The sequence below is a fragment of the Eurosta solidaginis genome, chromosome 2, assembly GCF_040869045.1.
Source record: "Eurosta solidaginis isolate ZX-2024a chromosome 2, ASM4086904v1, whole genome shotgun sequence".
Taxonomy (NCBI): Eukaryota; Metazoa; Arthropoda; class Insecta; order Diptera; family Tephritidae; genus Eurosta; species Eurosta solidaginis.
The window spans coordinates 55,336,019-55,355,808 of NC_090320.1; the positions used below are offsets into that span (position 1 = coordinate 55,336,019).

Sequence of the window (19,790 nt, forward strand, 5' to 3'; positions counted from 1 at the left end):
ATTTTTCGTCCCTGCAACATCTCTAACTTAAATTTATCTCCGCGGCAGTTAAAGTTACTTTCTTGCGTTATTGGCGATTAACCGTTTAAGCATCACCATCCACATTCATATAGTTACTACTACATACGGCACTACATCGTTCAACAACCGAATGAGAATGCACAGACAAAATGAAAGTAATCACTTGCAAGCATTTCATTCACGCGACAGTGGCCTAACCGGGAGTGTGCAAATTTCTCAAAGTGTTTATAACGACTTAAGTATAACTTAAGTGGAAACAGTTTGCATTTGATAGTCATTGAGGCAACCTAAGATAAGGGCAGTCTGTACCGCAAAGACTGCGTGAGCAGATGTAATTCCCTATCATGTGCAGCCACATGCAGTGCAGGCCCGCCACTTTTGTTCAGTAGTTGACCTCGGTCGACCACTACATTTGCTTTGTCCGGAGATTGCGCGTTAAGGAATATATAAATCCCAGTCATCGATCAACCAGGTCGTCAGCTGCAAGTCGCCTGACTTCGATTTCAGCTACCTCCGCTGGTTTGCAAATTGATGAACCGATTCAGCATCTGTGCATCGTCAATTCTCCAATTCTATCAACCGACATTCACCTATCCTTCATTTGCAAATCGCTGGATAACGATTCCGACAACCACCGGTTGCCTGGGAACCCTTCTACCGATTATTCATAACGATTCACCGACATCCACCGATTCGCCGGGTGTTGATTCCACGAAACAACCTGTCAACGTCAACTGATACAACATTAACGGATTACACCACCACCCGTAAGGCTTCCCTGAAGCGGACAGCCAGGCGCTGTCCATAGATCCTACACCTGTCACCCTTTCCATTAAAACGCGGTTGGCTACAGTTCCCGTCCAATATTACAACCAGACAGACTGAGAGCCACCCCAGCCTTCGACAATCTCATCTTACACGGTTTTGGCCGTCCAACAGGTCGCGCTAGTCCCTTCTTCATTGGGTTGACTGACGCCAATTGGTTACACCAAGGGAATTTAAATCATTTTTCGTCTGTTCCCTCCAGCGGAGTGGAGCCACCCTTTTCCTCTGATTCCGTAGGAGGGTTCCGACAAGAATATTTTCTTAGCGGAAGAATTATCTTACATTCGCTCCACATCGCCTAGCCAGCGCAGCTGCTATATTTTAATTCACTTTTAACTCGGTTGTATTCCATCACCAGTTTTCGATTCAGATTCACTTTAAGTTACTCTCGGTTAAGGCCTTGGTTTTTGGTTCGGTGTCAAATGCAATTATGATACTTTAGACGATTTCCTAAGGAATCTTATTGGTTCTCCTATTAAGGGAATACTTTTGTACCATCTTTTTACATTTCTCCATTCCAAATCGAGAAACAAATATAGGCCTATGCTTTCTCGAATTAGTTCGACAGGATATTACTCCCAAGTATCGGCTTCTCGCGAGGTTCTCGAATTTCGAAATACTGGTAAGGATCTCGACAACCAATTTAATCACTGAATTGGCAATATTATATACATAGATTACGATTACGATTTCTCAAGTTCTAAAATGAATATCTTATAATGACCTAATGTTATTTATTTCAGAATCATCTACTAAAAGCATACGAAACAATCGCGGGCTTCACAGCTAATAACTAGGATGCCGGCAATGTATTTCTAAAAACTGAATCGTATACCATTGACTCCTCAAGTCCTTACCTCAAAATGGAAAAGAAAATTAGTTTACTTATAGAAAAAACACCGAGACCAAATTTGTCAATGGAGGAAAAACTCAAGTTTAGCTTACACCGAACGACTGGCAGTCGAATCGAATGTTTTGGAATATTGGCGTAGCAAAAAGTACAAGGATATAGAGTTGGGAAAATTGGTCGACGTTGCTTTAGCAGTTCCATCAACACAATTTTCAGCGAGCCGAGCACTTAGTGCACTTTCATTGATTGCTGTGAACAGACAACGTAGTTTATCTAAGGATACACTTAAGAATTTACTACTTATTAATCTTAATAAAGCCTGTGTTTAAAAAGATCTTAATTCGTCAGTTTGCTGAAGGTCTATCTCAGAATTATTTAAAGATACTATTTAATTAAGAAATTTATTGGAGAATTCCTTACCTTCGGCTTTCGGTTAAGTAATTATTTTACTAAGAATTTGGTTGAATAAAATTTTTCAGCTAAGATGGAACGAAAGTATATTTACCCAGGGTGGTAAGTTGAAATAAGTTTGTTTACTTTGGGCAGAATGCGCTAGATAGAACCACATTAACAGGCTGATTCTGTAATAATAAGCACGGTAAGTGAGATCGCCGTTATTTGGGATTGGATAGAACACACTTACATAAGTTCCAATATGGAGTTATACGCTCATCGGACCATATTTCGCCTTAGCTTTTGAAAAGGTCGGGATTTTGCCATTCTCACTTGGGCATAGTCGGTTGGCGGAAGGTATATTTTGTTGTCGGGGATTTGGGTATCGTCGCTCGCTATCTAGCAAAGAAGACCAATGTTTCCTTCAGGGACTGATAAAAAAGTACTACGGGGAATTCTCGCACTGTTGTGAAGGGTCCCTTGAGGAGCTACTTAGCATACATCTTATATCAGGAGAGGAGGCGGACAAATTGTGTAACAACGCCTGCGCTCCAAATATGGAGCGAGCAGTTCTGTTACTTGGTGACAAATACCAAAATTGAATGGGCAATAAAAACTTTTTCTAAGCTGAAATCTCCGGGACTCCTATGTTGTAGAAGGCAGGTGGTAATATTGTAGAATGGATTAGAACAATCTTTCAGGGTTGCATAAAACTGAAACACATCCGCAATCTTGGAGAAAGTCTTCATACCGAAAGCGGTAGAATCAGTCTTCTGCACCAGAAAGACTAAAGGCCTATTAGTTTGAAATTGTTTATACTCTACCTACACTAGAGGAATTAATAGATTTATTTATAAAATCAAATATGAATTAAGCAACAATATTCTTTCCCCACAAAATGCTTACACCAAACCCAAGTGATTGATACTACACTGCATGGTGGTTGGTGGTCATGAATATAGAGAAAGCAATGGAACACCAGAAATATGCCCTAGGTGTTTTTCTGGACATTGTTGGAGCTTTCAACAATCTCTCGAAATGAATAGTCCTCGACAGCCTCAATTCGATTGAAGTACATCGGGGGTCTATGCGAAGGCACACAATCTGTAAACGTAGGAACGCCGTAGGGTGGGGTTTTAGCACCAATGCTGTGAACGCTGGTGATCAAACAATTTCTTAAGCGGTTCGACGGAAGGCCAGTTATACTTACGGCATATGCAGATGCCGTCTCAGTCATCAGTAGCGCTAGCAACTGCAACAAGGCTGAAGGCCGCGGGGCTGCTTGATTGCAGAACGGACTATATGACTCCGTGCCAAATTGTGCTAACACTATGGACACATTCAGTCTATGTAAGGTCTTTATTGACCGCCCAGTTTAAGCTAACATTACCTGTTTTTATGTGTTTTTTTTTACAATAAAAACCAAAATTACATTTTTAGGATTAATTTTTTAAAAAGTATCCAAATTGGAACTTTTCAAATTGTTTATTGAATTCTTACTTTCAATTAGTTCATGTATTATATACTGCAACTATACGTTGTTGTAACTATTTTTTGTATATCATTTTATACTTAAGCGCTAGATAATGCTTACTTATATTTAAAGATTTTTATATTACTATTTATTTATTTTTATTTTATTTTCAAAAAATATAACAGAATGTGAACAAAAATATGTGTTTTTAACTATTTTGTATTTTATTTTTATATATTACATAATAAAGAGTAAAGTAAAAAACTAAAATAATTTTTTTTAAAATTTTATACAAATAATAATTATATTTGTGGGACTGCATTCTTTATTAAGTGTAATGCTTGCATTTAGATAACTTTATATAAATCTAAATTTTGAGTCTTAGTGAAGTACAATTTTTATGTGTATGTGTTTATGTATGTAGATGCTTATAATTAAATTTAAATTTAAATAAGATTTTTATAATTTTTTTACTTGTATTTTTTTCGTTTTATCAACAATATTATTGGAAAAATTTATCCAAATTTACTTCTTGAGACAATTTTGCTTTTACTTAAAATTTTTTATGTGCCCTAATAATGGTTTTTAAGGTTTTATAAATTTTCGTAAAAAAATTGACGCTCTAAAATTGATATTGGGGATTATTTAATTTTTGAGTTCTTTATTTTTATTTGTTGTAATAAATTTTCATTGACTTCTTTACCTTATTAACCGTTATACCGCCTCATAAACGGTTACTAATTTATTTTACATTTAATACACACACACACTAAAATTTTGCACCTAATTTAATTAACATTTTTGCATATGTTTGTTTTTTTTTTTATTGAACTTATTTAAAATGTTTTAATATTGATATTTTGTTGTTGACATTCGATTGTAAATGCATAAAATTACATGCTTATAAGTACTTTGGTTTTGTTGGTGTATATATATATTTCTTAAAAATTATTTACTTTTTATTTTTATTTATGACAATTAAATTCAACAATGTTTCACTTATTTCATAAGCTATATTTATCTAATCTAATATTTTCACTTTCATTTCTTATGCCACAGAAATTTTTAATTTTAAAACTCGTTTCGATGTTGTAGAACGGCTTGGGATGTTAGTAACTAACCGAAACATTAAAAAAGCAAGCAGCCACACTTATGTACAAGGTAACGAAAAATATTCCACGCACATAACCAGCAGCTCGAAATGAAGAGATTATCTCACATACATATATGTAGTCACCAGCTAAGACTAGAAGTTGTTACTCACACATCCACACGCATATAGCTAAGTAACCAAGTATGAGATAAAAGAGTATTTATCGAAGCGTAGGATAGTGGAAGATCCCCTTTGCCCAAAGTGTACCACGGAGTTAGAAAACGCAGAGCACGTCATGTTCCACTGCCCCGTTTTCACAAGGAAATACTCTCCTTTTTGGAGAGGAACCTACCACGAGAAATTTACTGCAGTGAGAAAAATCGCATTTATAATCATGACACGCCTGATGGATGCTGAGAGGGAGCGCAGAGAAATGCGCAGGCGAAGCAGTGGCGATTACATCGACACACAGAGCAAATAGCAGGAACATGGACGCAGGGACAACAGTAGGCTCTTAAAAAATGAGAAATATGGAACGCCGCCCTGAAGTAATATAATAATGGTACCGCGGTGGGAAACAGTTCCAAAAGTGGGCTGTTTTTTAGTCTACGGACACACGGTTGCTACGACGGATGCAATTATAGTGCCATAGGCATCTTTCAGCACACCGCAAAAAAAAAGTATGAGTTGCAACTATTCCAGAAAGCAAGTTCATGAAATCTAGACCTTAGGAGAAATAGGTGAATGAGTCTAACTGAGAATATAAAAGCAGGTCGATGCAAAAGATTATCAGTCAATTTGATTTAAACACGCTATTAGTGAAGTATAATTGTGAAGTTGCTGGGAATGCAAACAATTTGACCTGTAAATCCGGTGTTGTCTGAATTGCTTTATTTACCAGTTATTTATAGTTTACCTAGTGTGTGCCTTTGTGAGTCCACAGAATGTCTCTGGACCATAGAATCTTGCTATAGCACAATGCTTTACGAGGTTATTTGCCTGTTCATTACCTCCTTGTCGCTGATGCCCTGTAACTCATTCTAACAGAACCTGGATTTCGGCGCTCACACCATTTACGACTCCATTGCATTAATCCACTAGCTTAGAAGTAATTGTGTACAACTGAACACCACGGAAAGCTCAGAAATTTGGACGAAATACGAGCGCATTTCGAGGAAAGTTATATCAACTGTCCTCGGTGTTTTAACAAAATACTTATGGAAGTATATTGTAACGATTGTCCATCATCTCTTGTAAAATGTTGTTTCGTGGCAAACCAGTCTCGGCTTATTGCCATCTTCACTATATTTTTTCGTTCTTATCGAACGTGCCTTTAGGTAGATATTGCGCAAGCTCTTATGGTGATGAGATGGAATAACATATAATGAATCTACTCTCTTACTATAAGGGCATTATATCTTGAAAATTAATATCCTATGTGTTTGCGCTTACACTTGCTTCCTTAAGTTTTCGATATATGGGAGTCACCCTGTGAAAGTTTAAATAGTTCTGCCATCGTTCCAGTTTTCTTACTAAATGAAATAACCGCAGATGTCGAAGCTACCTTCACCACCAGAAGGAGTCACTATTGTTTCCTACGCCGATGACTGCACAGTAATGGCCACAGGCCCAGGCCAACTCATCGATGAGCTTTGTAACAAAATTAACAGCTGTCTCACTTATCTCTCCCGTTTTTTCGCTTCGAGAAACCTGACGTTGTCACCGACCAAATCATCTGCGAACTTATTTACAACATGGACGCGCCAAATGTCGACCACATTGAGCATCCACTTCGATGGCATCACGCTACCGACTGTAGCAAAAATCTTGGGTGTGAAATTCGATCAGGATCTATATTTTGGAGGGAATGCAAACGCAATTGTTACTGAAATCCAGAGCTGTAATAAAATCCTCATATATCTTGTCAGCAGTACTTGGGGTAAAGACAAAGAAACGCTCATTACTACTTACAAAGCAATTGACCGGCCGATTGCATGCTACGCGTATCATGATCGCCAATCCTAAAGACTACTCACTGGAAGAAGCTACAGGCCTGCCAAAATACCGCCCTCAGAACCGCTACAGGCTGTCTTCTTATGTCCCCAGAACACCACCTACACAATGAGGCGAGAGTACTCCCCATTAGGGCATCCCAACGGACATCTGATTGATGTGGTTAAACCTCCCAGGGGCCTAAGGGGTTGTCTCCGTAAGCATTATGAGGAAATACGGCAACTGAGAACACAGCCGTATGATGCGAAATACACAATCAGGTCCTCAGTGGTATCCACAAACAGGCGTCGGACCTCTTTGTCAGGAATTGCCGGTGAATCCAGTACTTAAAAAAAATATACCCAGAACTAGCAGAAGAGGAACGAACTCTCCATAGGGAAACGTGCGTCACTCTAGCTCAACTTCGATCTGGGTACTACAGGTACAGGTTAAACTATTACCTATCCAGAATCAACCCCGACATACAAAAAGCATGTCCTACTTGCAATGTGTCCCCACATGACACCAATCATCTTTTCAATTGGAATGTGTAACCAACGCATCTAACACCCCTGTCACTATGCTCAAAACCTGTTGACACGCAAGTTTCCTCGGACTCCCGTTAGAGGACATTGATGACAATTTGCGATCGATCGCACCTATTGGATGGGGCGAAGCACTGCTACAACAACAACAACCGCAGAAAAACTTGTAAAAAATTTGAAACTCTTAGAGCTAATTAATTTAACTATATCTCAACTACTCTAAATATACAATATTTTACAATAGATTCTAATTAAATTCTAGTAAATACAAAACATAACCGTTAACATTCAAGAGTGATTAGTTCTTCGTTAGGCATTCGCCGCAGCAGTGTTGTGTCATACAGAATCTCAAGTTCCTTTTAGCTTTATCGAGCCACTTAACTTATTCAATTAATTTATTCACTAGTTTAATAATTCATTTATTTATTTAAATAGTTTTTCTTTTTTTTTTTTAATGCTTCAGTAAAATCTTAGTTGCATCTGAGTTTGCGCTTATTTATGTTCAGCCCATGTTTTTTGTGTTCAGAAAATTTCGTTTTTTTTTGTATAAGCGCTAGTGACAGTTAGATAGATTTTCGTATCTTGATATGCAGAATTCTTCAGCACCTTTAAATGCATATGTACGAAGTTTGAGTTGTTGATAGAATCATATGATCTTCATTACATTATTCATTGCAGCTTTGATATGATTTTCCTGGGTTTCCTGCTATCGTTCCTCCTCCTCCTACGCACTTATTATATGTTTAGACTTTACCTTTTGGCAGACAACTGTTGTTATCACTAAAGGCCGATGGTGGACTTAGATTTTTCTCGCTTATTATATTATGAAATTCATCGGGTATACCCGTGCTGCTGTTGCATTGTCTGGTTTCACCATAATTTTTCTCATTCAAACACGACATGCTGCTATCGTATGCCTTGCTTTTGATATGCGAGTGACCTGAGATGCTGCTGCCTATGGCTAACGTGTCTGCATTACTCAGCGTTTCCATGGCGCGGTAATCAAAGAATGTAGACATATTATCATTGGGTATACCCAACAGATGCAGCGGTTCAATGCTGGTGGGTAAGTGATGACGATAATTATCCTGATCACCAGCGCCTACTACACCACCATGTTTATCACCATACCCGGTCGATAGTAGTTTGCCTTTTCGTCGTGGTGTGATTGTTAGAAAATCGCCATAACTCTTATTGTGACAAGACAGCGCTACGCCGGTGACACCATTACTACCGCCACCACTATTTGCTGCTGCTGCACTGCCATTACGTTTTCCATTTGGCGCTTGTTGCATTGCTGTTGAATGAAGTGTTGATATGTTGTTGGAAGAGGCAGGCTTCAAAATTTCGACATATGAACCCGATTGGACAATATGCGGGGTGGTGATGCCGTTATTAGTTGAGCATTGGAATTCGCCGGAGAGGAGGAGGCTGCTGCCGCTGTTTGAATTAGTATCGGCAGTTTTTGATCGTATTTTGCCACCGGATAAACCGCCGGACATATTTGTATGGTTGGTTGAATTTTGGGCAGATGTGGATGTTGATGCTGATGTTGATGTTGATGTTGTTGATGTTTGTCGTTGATGTTGGTAATGTGATTTTGCATTTGTTGCTGTTGATGATTTCGGTTGTTTTGGTGGCGGGTCAAAGAGTCGGTAGTCGAATGGCACGGGGTCCATGCTGCTGTTGAATGAAAAAAAAGAATAATATTAGATACGCTAAATCTAGTTCTGCACTACGAAGAGATATTAAAAGCGAGTGATTATTACTAGTTACTAGAAAACAATGGACATGCTTTTGAATGAAGAGGAGGTGTGGTTGCTGGTACATGCGTAAAATGTTGGAACCGCATGCAAATGAGTGCTGAGGAGCATGCAAAGGATAATGAAAATACATATATGCTTAGAGAGTGACATCCTTTCTTAATGCTTTTCGAGCTGCGAACCCATCACTTAAAATATTTTTTTTTGAAAATCAGAGTTGAAGTTCTTCTAAAAGTACTGTACATCTTATATTGTCTTCACAATATTATACTTTTAGATATCAATCTACTAGATATGTACTTATGGGGCGAGCTAAGAGGGCTTGTTTTGAGAAACAACTGTAAACTTAATGGTTGTCTTCGTTAAGGATTGCTGGCATAGCTTAAATACTAACAGGCGTGTTATGTCTTTAGACTCGTAAATGTAAAAACATAGACATTATTTACCACTCCGTGGTTTCTAACCCAAATACAACTATAGATCGGGAGCGGCCTCTAGTCAACTGTTCAATATACAACGATATCAATACGTACATAATTATTCCAACTCGACCAATTCGATACCTAGAGATCATATAAGATAGACTCGGCCGACTGACATCAAAAAACGCCTGAAGCTGACCCGCTGGTGAGTTGGTGCCAAAACGTTTGCATTATTACACATTACCGACTCGATCTCGATAAAGAAGTGTGTGCTCAAAAGTCACATTAAAATTTTGTGTTTATTAATTTTTCAACCAGCTTCATTATTTCGCGTTATTTCACATGCCTTGGTATGTTAGCAAATAAAATTTGAATGTCAAATTTTCCATACCTTTGGGCAATTGCCGCTTTCACTTAATGATCGACTTAATTCTCACTTTGTAGTCAAAACGGACAGCAAACGTTGTATGAAAGGTCGTTTTCATTGATATGGCCAAGTTTTGTGGTCATATTTGACTTAGTAAAAAACAAGTATTAGCAAATAATATTTGAATGTCAAATTTGGCAAATCGGTTGCCAATTGCCGTTTTTACTTAATGATTAACTTAATTGTCACTTCGTTGTCAAAATTGACGGCAAACACATTTGACGTTGTATGGCAAGCCTTTTTTTTTATTGATATTGTCAAGTTTGTAGTCAAATTTGACCTACCTGAAAATCAAGCATAAGTTTTTGTTAATTGTAAATGTGCTCAATGAAAGCCCGGCGTATACGCTTTTTTCTTCTCTGATGTATATTGAAATGATGTTTCGAAATTTAATCTCAAATCTGTTTTTATATAAACAGCTCTCGGCGTAGTGGCATCTTCAGTTTAATTTTGTATGTTTTCTGTCTAAATCAGTTGTTCACTATGTATTTAAAGTTTGTATGTTTTTAACTTGCAAGTCTCCGCATTAAGATTATGTTGTGTACATACGGAACTTAGTTGGTGAACGGCTTGTGCCATAAGTTGAGGTGGGTAGAAGTATGTAATTTTTGTTTTTAACTTTATTATCTGTGTTTGTTATTTCTGTTACGTAAAAAAATCTCGGTAATTTCTTCTTCTACATTATACGCATGTGAAGATACTTTTCTGCATTGAAATAGGGAGCTAACTCAAAAATCTTAAATTTCGAAGTTAAGAGTGAACGCAGACTTAGCAATTCAATATCTACCGAACTGTATACTTAATTTAGTAATACCTCCACTGAACAGGGATAAAAGATTTCAAAAAAATAAAAAATTACATAAGCGAGGGGAGGCGACCAGTTTTTCGCGTTTCCTGAATATTGCGAATTTTTGAGTTGATCGCTGTTTTCATTTAGATGTGCGATATAGTAATCGTCATACATACATATATACAGTTCCAAAAATATATATATTTACATCTATACATATAAAAAGTTGTATTACATGAGACAAAATCTGTTAACTTAAGGCACTCGATAGTATAAACCGATTTTTACGGTTACACGACCAAAAATAAACGAAAGCGTCAACCAAAAAATTGGTTGCCTTTAACGCTTAGCTACCGATTCAATTACCAGATTTTTTTCGTGTACCTTAGGTCAGTTTTTCATTGGTAGTTTAAATAACAGTTAACTCGGCTAGAGTTTAACGCTGCCACTTTGGCCGTCTAAACCAGTGTTGCACAACGCCAGCAGAGCTTCGAATACAAACGTATCTTTTTTGTGGTAGTATGTGTTAAAATGGCGAAAGTTTGAGCATAGAATTAACGCATGAGATGTTTACGCCTTGAAGTACAAGCTAAAGCCGGAGTCATTGGTGCCGTATGTCGTATCGCTGTATCCGTATCCCTAACGTAATCAGCTGTTTATCGTTACGACGGTAAACCAAAACCCAATTGGTTGGCTACGATACGGTTACGACCTTAGCGGCATCAATAATCGATTGCATTGATTCTCATAAGTTTGGTCGAATCAGGTGTTATAAGGTTACCGATACGGTTACCGATAAAGCACCAATGTCTCCAGCTTAAAACTGATTGACTGCTTGCTTTACTGAATCTGTGACGCTGCGCTTACACGACTTGTATGTGAAAGCCGAATGGTTTTCCGATTCTCTACGAAGCTCTCGAGTGCACCACTGGTCTAAGCTTGGATAAGCAATTATGTTTTATGTAAACGGACAAAGTGGCAAAACTTAACTCCAAACACCTATAACAGTAGTTTAAACTCGCTCTTAAAAAACTGGGTATTAGAAACAATTTCTACATACAAAAATTATTATTCGCTAATTGAAAAATATTTTTTAGTACGTAATCTAAATAGACAGCGTTCGCCAAATATTCCTGGGCGTCTGAATTTTTGCTAAGATAAAATTTATTTTCAAAAAATTAAGTTATTCTTAAAACACACATTAGTAGGTTTAGGTAGTTTCGGTGTTTGATTTGTGGTGAGAGAGAGACTTTGCCGCCATGTACTCACGTTCACGCCTGTGGACGAAATTCTCGCAGCTATCTGCATAAAATCAACATTTTTAATATCTCATGCATCTGCGTCCATGCACCGACGGAGGAGAAGGTGTTCGACACATTGTCATAGCTAGCACCAGGATTAAGCACAAAGGTATACATCAAGCTACATGGCTGTCCCCTGATCAACCACGTTTTGAGAACTTTTGACATCGACTCGGATCACGCCCGTCTCTGCGCGGCTAAAAGCAAGAAACGTAAACAAAAGGAAAGTTAGAAGTCGAAAAGCTGCAATCGCAACAGACTGCCAATGATTTCGCAATTCGACTCTCACACCTGCTCTCTGAGAGCAATAGTCAACTTTACGGAATGCAGCAGCAGAGGTAGCATATCTCCGAATGAAGAATGCAGCGTTGCAACCGAAAGAAAGGAAATATCCTACAGGGCTACCTTAAAAGCGAACACAACAAGAACAGTAGGTGAAAGTTTAAACGGTTTTGGCTATCCAACAGTTTGCGCCTATGCCTTCGTCGCTGTGCTTACTGGCGCCAATCGATAACATTATAGGAACTTAAATCGTTTTCCAACTGGTCCTTCCAGCGGAGTAGGGGCCGCCCTCTTCCTCTGCTTACATAGCCGGGTTCCGATATGAACATCTTCTTTCGATTAACCAGTTTAAATGTTACTCAACTAATGTTTGATTTTGATTTTTTAAATCAACTTACCGAACAATTGATTATTCAGCTTCTGAGACTCTTTCATCTTAAAAGAGATTTTTATTGACTGACCCGTTTCACCTAGCCTAACATGAGCAGTAAGTATTAGTAATTTACCGCTACGTAACGTGCCCTCTTCGCATTGGGCCGGCATTAGCATTGAGTAACGTAGACGAAAAATTTAAAGTAACTTAAGGCTAAAACCCAAGTACGTTATCCGCACCCTGAAATCTAGTCCAATCAGAGTCATTAGATCTTCGCATTCAATAACATAAGATATTGAGTAGAAGAGCCACTAAGTGGTCGTGTACGTTACAATTTATAACGAGATTTTGGCAACGTTACGTTCTCATGCACACAAAAAAGTTATGTGCGAAACTGAATTATCGACGATCAGGATGAAATTTTGTTCTTTCAATCTTCTTTTGGGCAGGAAGGCATCGATCGAATGCGAAAAGTGTTGGGCTTATGTTGTCACTTATAAGGTATCCAAATTTCTGGTGTGCAAGTGGTATGCAATACTACAAGAATCGATGTTAAAATTAGTCCTCTTCTTTGCAAAGGCTGTTCATTACAGTTCACGTTTAGACTACGTTGTGATTGGGATGTAAAACGTAAATGTGTGGCTAGCGCGTTTGTTCTATATTTCTATTCAGCCTGTTGCAAATTAAAACCGCTAATACAAGAAATTTCAAACCTCCCTTGATTTAACAAACTAGACCTTGCAATATCCCTCAAAACTAATTAAAAGTACACAGCCGTCCAGGAACTTTTGGCAAACCCTTTAAGTGAGTATGTAGTGCATATTAGAAATTGGAAACACATCGACTACTACATTATGGCTTGCCTATTGGAAAGCGTTCGTTTGTGATATCCGATGCTATCGCTACTACTACTGCCACTCCTTGAATTAGGCGGCTTCACGCTATTATTGATGATGTTAGTGGTTGGGGTATTCGACATGCTGTTGTTGTTGGAGGTGATGGTGGTGGTGATATTAGTGCCAATCAATGCATGGGGACTTGAACGTGATGATGAATTATTGCCAGTGATTGTTTCAAGATTATTGGTTATAATGGTCGTATTAGATGGGGTATTACTCCGACTGATAATGCTTGTGACACGTTCATATTTCGATGTTGTTGATGCTGATGATGTGGACTTAGTGAAACGATATGGTGGTGAAGGTGAGGGAGGACGAGCAGTTGTAGTGATTAGCTGTGCACTACGTGCTGATGCCTGACGTTGCTGCAGCTGTTGGAGTTGTCGAAGCTGTTGTGGTGATGTCACAGCTGGACGTTGTGGCAGTAGCTGATGCAATTGATGAGTCTGTCCGTGCACTTTGAGTTTCTTATTGGCTGCTTTGGCTGCTGCTGCTGCAGCCGCTGCAGCTGCAAGTGAACTACATTGTTTTGCCGTTATGGGAGCTTGCACATACTGGGAAGTGGTAGTAGAGGGATTTGGGTTTTGTGGTGGTTGTAATTGGAGTTGAGGGGGTTGTGTTTGACGACGTTCGGCAGCATGCATAGCATTGGAAATGATACGTGTGGACATTATGGCTTGGAAAAAGGTGCGTGTGGATTTAAGTGCTGTTGGCGTAGCGGATGTTGATTTCGTACCGGTTTTAGAAGTGCGTGAGATCTCTTTCTGGGAGTCCTTCTTGTGAGTCGGCAAAATATTTTCTGAACATATACATATATTTATTTATGCAAACAAAAACACTCTGTAATAAACAAGGTTGTCCAAAAAACAGGGTTGGCAAAATTTTGGTTTTGTGTGTGTAACGGTGAAGGTGTAAAATGAATGTGTGAATGAATGCTTTAGTTAATTGTGGTTGAATGCTTATTAATGCGGTTAGTAATCAAACCGACTGTGATATGATGGTAATTTGGTTATTTTGATTGTGACGTCTGTACTACGGGTTAGTGATGGGTTAGTATTTTTGTTGTTGTTATACTTGCAAAATCTTAATAAAAATGTGTCAAAAAGTTAAAACAGGTACTAACTTACTATGAAGTTGAGGCCTACTAAATACTGAGAGACGTTCCTTATTATTTCCAGCATTAACGCCGCCTCCGCCGCATGGACTGTGACCGTGGGCTGTAAGTAGAGAGGGGAAATATGAGAGTAAATTTAAAGTTCGATCTGTAAGACAAAGGGAAAATAATTAAGAGTTCGATGGGTGGATATTAGTCGTATGAAATTCTATTCCCATTCAACAATGAGGGGCTCAGTTCGGTTTACTTTAGGATTAGTTATGGGCAGTTTGCTTTACCAGATATCTTACGTCTAATCATTTCCTCAAGTTGACGTGATTTAAGCAGCCTATACCGCTTTGCTTGCAGTTCCGGCTATCAATAAAGCAGTTCATTTTCTGTAGATGGAACTTATGGGTATATGCCATAATAAAAGCATCGGTCCGAAAGTAGAGAGTATTATAGATGACTGGATTCTTAGCAATTTCGTTGCCCTAATGGTATGCTATTCGATTTTCCCCAGGAGGATCAGATGGCTTTATAAAGTTGGCTGTCTTGCCAGCTCATTCTTTTTGGTATGGTTTTGCTCTTCTCCGAGACCAAAAAGTTTGAGGCATTGAGATGCTCAAAGACACTTCATGTGCGTCACTTTAGCAGCTCTCAGATTTGATCACTTTCCCTGCCAGCCGTAGTAGTAGAGGATTATTATGTCCCGTAATTATAGTTTACAAATTTTGGATTCGGGAGATAGCTAAGCGCAATATAAAGCGCTATAGCTTGCCAGCTTTTCTAACCCAATTGTCAACCTAAAGACGGCATAGGTGTCGGGTGAGTAATATGCTGATTCTAAAGGGAGGTACTAGAATATTTGGGTTTTCTCGGATATAACAAACTTATAAAGCAATATATTCTTTGCCGAGTGAAACCAGTGTACCTATTTCTGTCGGAGCAGAGTCTGTTTAAGGAACATTAAAAGGTCAACCTGGCAGAAGTGCTCTAAAGAGGGGGAAACATCTTACATCGTTCCAAAAATGGCTGGTCTAGTAACTGATAGGTGTGGTTCAATGCCGCCAATTGTTCCAAATTTGGGAAATTTGGGCTATTTGTTGCTTTAAACCTCAAAACTGCACAAAGGTACAGTGGAGTTTTTTGCGTCCCCATTTGGGACGGATTTTCGCCAATTGTCTGAAAAGCGAAAATTTCGTGGAATATCAAAGACGCCTTCATATTAAAGGGGGGTATAGAGCCTTTTGCATCTCAGTTGTTAGAACTGCGGCAGCCCATCGAATTTCTATTTACCGACAATGAAAACCTGAGGGAAGAGGAAAGTTCTTGGTCACTCTAAATAGGAATATGGGATTCTGCATTCTACCACAAAAAAGGCTGCAAAAGGCATTGCTCGGCTTTTCTGCCATAGTTGGTACCTTTATGGATCCTATGCACCAGACCGTAGACTACCGTGATTTCCACCAATTGCCACAAGTGCATTGTGTGTGTACGTTCGTACACTTCTTGTGCAAATATGGATATGGAATTCCGGCATAAGGGCCGATCCCTTTTATCTATATGTAGTTGCTGCCTTAATGTAACATAAGCACGATGTACTAAAATTTGAAGCAAAGTTTTACAAGGGATATATACTACATAGATTGAGGGGATGTAGTATCGTCTGATTAGAGGTTCAGCCAACTGTAGTGATGTTATTATTATTTTAACCGCTGACGGTTTAGGGAGTGTCACGGATATGGTAAATATTCTTCTTCTTCTTTTTTTTGTAACGATAAAGACACATTCTGAAGGCTTTGGGGCTTATTATCGCTGATAATTGTCTTTTTTCAGATATTGATCCAGTTCATTTCGGAAGTTAGCGTAATTCAGGTACTAGCCAGCCTATCTCGTGAACGATTTGATATGACCACGACGAACCTTCTAGGTTGACAGTCTTTTTCCGAGTTGAAACCGATACCGAACCTTCTGGTACTAGCCCGATTGCCTCGAAATCGCTTTTGCTTTGACCACGCGAACCTACTGGTCGTGGGTTTTAGTCACCTCTTACCACAGACATGCCTCCACGGGAATTATTTAAGCCCCTTAACTAGTTGAGTAGTCTCATGGCAAAGTCTTACATAGTTTCTTCTTTATGTTATATAAAATACTTACGGTTATAGCCACTATCGTCCAAATGCGACGAAGATTCTCGCCCACTGCGGCTTTCTTCACGCTCTCGCTCGCGCATGCGTTCACCACTCAAATCACTATCGCTATTCAAGCTATCATACTCCTCCGATTCCGATTTAATAGCGTTCGAGCGTCGTTTATGCCGTTTTTCAGTATTCGTATGACTACATTCGCCCGAACCTGCACCACCTGGAGCACCACCCAAATTTGCAGTTGAACTGCTGCTACCAATACCTGCCGAAACGGAACGTTTCACCTTGGCACCTGTGCTGGAGAGTGTATTGTCATCTGGCACGCCACCGCGCGGATCGTACATAGCTGGTAGGCCTCCCTTGCGGCTCAGTGGTATGTTAGCCGATTGATTTTCATGTTCTGGTAAATGGAATGTAGCGTAAGGATAGATATCTTCAGAGTATTCAGGTATGCGTTCAAGCCCAGCAACCGATTCACGTGGTGATTGCTGTTGGCATGATTTGCGTACCGTACCATAATATTGTTCACGATGTTGTATTTCCTTGGTGTCAGCGCCATGTGGTCGCATCGAGTCAACGTTCCTTGCAAATAGCTGGCGTGGATCTGCAAGCAGGAAAAGAAAGCCATATAATTGAAAAATAAAGTTTGATCAACAAATTGTATTTCGTTTGGCGTACTTACAGTTCTTGAAACATACGCAGGCGCCAATTATAACCAAGATCGTACCGAATACCGATGTTATGATCACTGCTATCAGATGCACATCTCGAAATAGGGTTGACACCTCCGGCAAGTCGCTATGATCCAATTCCGCAGATAATCCATTGAAATGCAGCGTCTCGAAGTAGTATTCCTTTATTGTGGATCCGGCATTGTTGTGTGCAGATACGCGCAAATTGTAAGCACTTCCAGGTTCCAGATCGCCAATTGTATAACGCGTCTGTAGGAAGAGATAATGATATATTTAGACGGTTAATCTTCCATAAAAGCTACATACGTGTGTTTCTATGCGGCTCGATACAATGATCCAATCACTCGACATGCCATAACGTCTGAACTCAATGCTAAAATATTGTATGGGGCAGCCGCCGTCTTGCCATGATGAAAGCTCGAGTAAAATGGAGGTGATATTGGGACGTATCAGACTTTGCTTGTGTGGTGGTATGGGTTTGTTGCCTGTGAAGAGTGGGGATCAATGCATACTTATCTGGTAAAGAAAACTAGAAATCATAAACTCGTCCTTCATACCCTTCGTTTTTGCCGTCTCAATTGCGCTTGTCTCGCTGGTGCCTATCTTATTATAGGTAACCATATTGAATTGATATCGCGTGCCACAGTCTAGATTCTCAATCAAATGAGAGTTCACACGTCGGTCGAGTTGTATTTCCTCCCAGTCGCCGAATTCTTTGCGGAAAGTCATTGTAAAGCCACGTAGCGGTGCACCGCCTATATCGTCCACACGCCACTGCAGCGACACTGAGTTTGTTGTACTTCCGATCACTGAGAGCACTGGCGGCGAAGGAGGCACTGAAAGTATAAAAATATTAACGAGTATAAGATTCAGGACTATCTCACATTGATTTCGCCTTAACTTAGTTTAAGCCTATCAGATCTCAGCGGTCTAAAAGGTCCGTATACCTTGGGCTCCTTCAAGAGATATTAGAAGTTGACAGTATTTCATCTTTATCTCCTACATTTTAAAGGAACCTCCGACTTTCAGTTGCATTTGTTAAACAGTGGCCTTTTGAGGGTTTGCTGAGCACTAACAAGGTAGCGTCACCTAAGGGAATGTACGTCTTGCAATGTTCCGAACCCGAACAAACGCTCCATTATGCTGAGTCGAGTGCCATTGGTAATATTATATTGTCATTCGCTCTTAATTTTATTAATTGAGTTTCAGATTTCAAAGCCCTAATGTGGTAGTATAATACCCTTATTACCCCCGAGATAACAACACTTAATTTAGTGGTTGATGTTGTTATTGTTGTAGCGATAAATATTGTGTGGTCTTACTGCGCTATCAGTGGATACTCGCAAATCTAGAGTCCACTCGAGATAACAGTGTCCTGCCTCAAGCCTTAGCGTCCCTGTCAGAGAACTATCTCAGTAAGGCACACAGTATTCCTGGCCCCATCAACATGTTAGCTCTAAGCTTGGCTATTTCGGGCAGGCGCTTCTCATCGGAACTGGGACTCTAGTCTCTTTCCTTCATTGCGACGATTGTAACGTGAATATTTCAAGCGGAAACGCTATCAAACCAAGCCTCAAATCAAATGACCTCCATGGATAAGGTCTGGAAGAAGGATGAAATATTATCTCAGATTATATGCCGACAGCCCTGTTCTCAGCCAGCTGAACCAGTACTTTAGTACTAGTTACAGTAGTACTAAAGCCTTAAATAAAAAAGATAAGTTGACGAAAAGAGATACTATCGAAAGGTCCAGGCTCACTTGGCCTTCCCATAGTAGAAAGCGAATAACGATATGTTTGACCTTGCATAAATCGCAGATATCCGAGTCTTCAGTATTACACTCTCGGTAATCCTTACCCAGTGGTGTTAAAAACTTAAAATCGAAGTAATATCTTCAGAATTGGGGGCTTACGTTGCCCCTCAATACCCCTACCGCTTCATCTTCATCACCATCGTTAACTAACTCTTAACCGCCTAAGCGATTTTGACTGTTTCGTAACAAGTCAAGCCCTGGCTGACACCAATTGCGAGCATCAAGGGAGGTTATGTCTTCCTCCACCTGCCTCTCCCAACTCAGTGGCGATCTCCTTCTCGATCTGCCTCCAAACTGCGGTGTCGACTGAAATACTTTCCTGATCGGAGCATCTTCGTCCATTCGCACAACACGACATAGCCAGCGAAGCCTTTGCATTTTTATCCTCTGCACTATTGTCATGTCTGCATAAAGCTCAAACAGCTCATTATTATACCTCATTCGATATTCACCGTAGGTATCAGAAACAGGAGCACAAGTCTTCCGGGAAATTTTTCCCGCAGCATATGATAGCGAAATCTCAAAGCTAAGAGTTGAAGTACTTGGGGCGAAGACAAATGAGTGTCGTTGGCATTAGCATAGCCGATCTCTT

General features: G+C 39.5%; 1 protein-coding gene across 1 annotated transcript in view; it reads right to left on the reverse strand.

Moving 5' to 3' along the window:
* Positions 1-4,373: 4,373 nt before the first annotated feature.
* Positions 4,374-19,790, reverse strand: part of LOC137239746 (cell adhesion molecule Dscam2-like) — a 246,781-nt gene continuing 231,364 nt past the window's right edge. The window contains 6 exon segments of the mRNA XM_067765367.1: positions 4,374-8,876; positions 14,574-14,667; positions 16,704-17,297; positions 17,376-17,634; positions 17,692-17,870; positions 17,943-18,221. Coding sequence (XP_067621468.1) covers positions 7,937-8,876; positions 14,574-14,667; positions 16,704-17,297; positions 17,376-17,634; positions 17,692-17,870; positions 17,943-18,221 — 2,345 coding nt within the window. The 3' untranslated portion in view covers positions 4,374-7,936.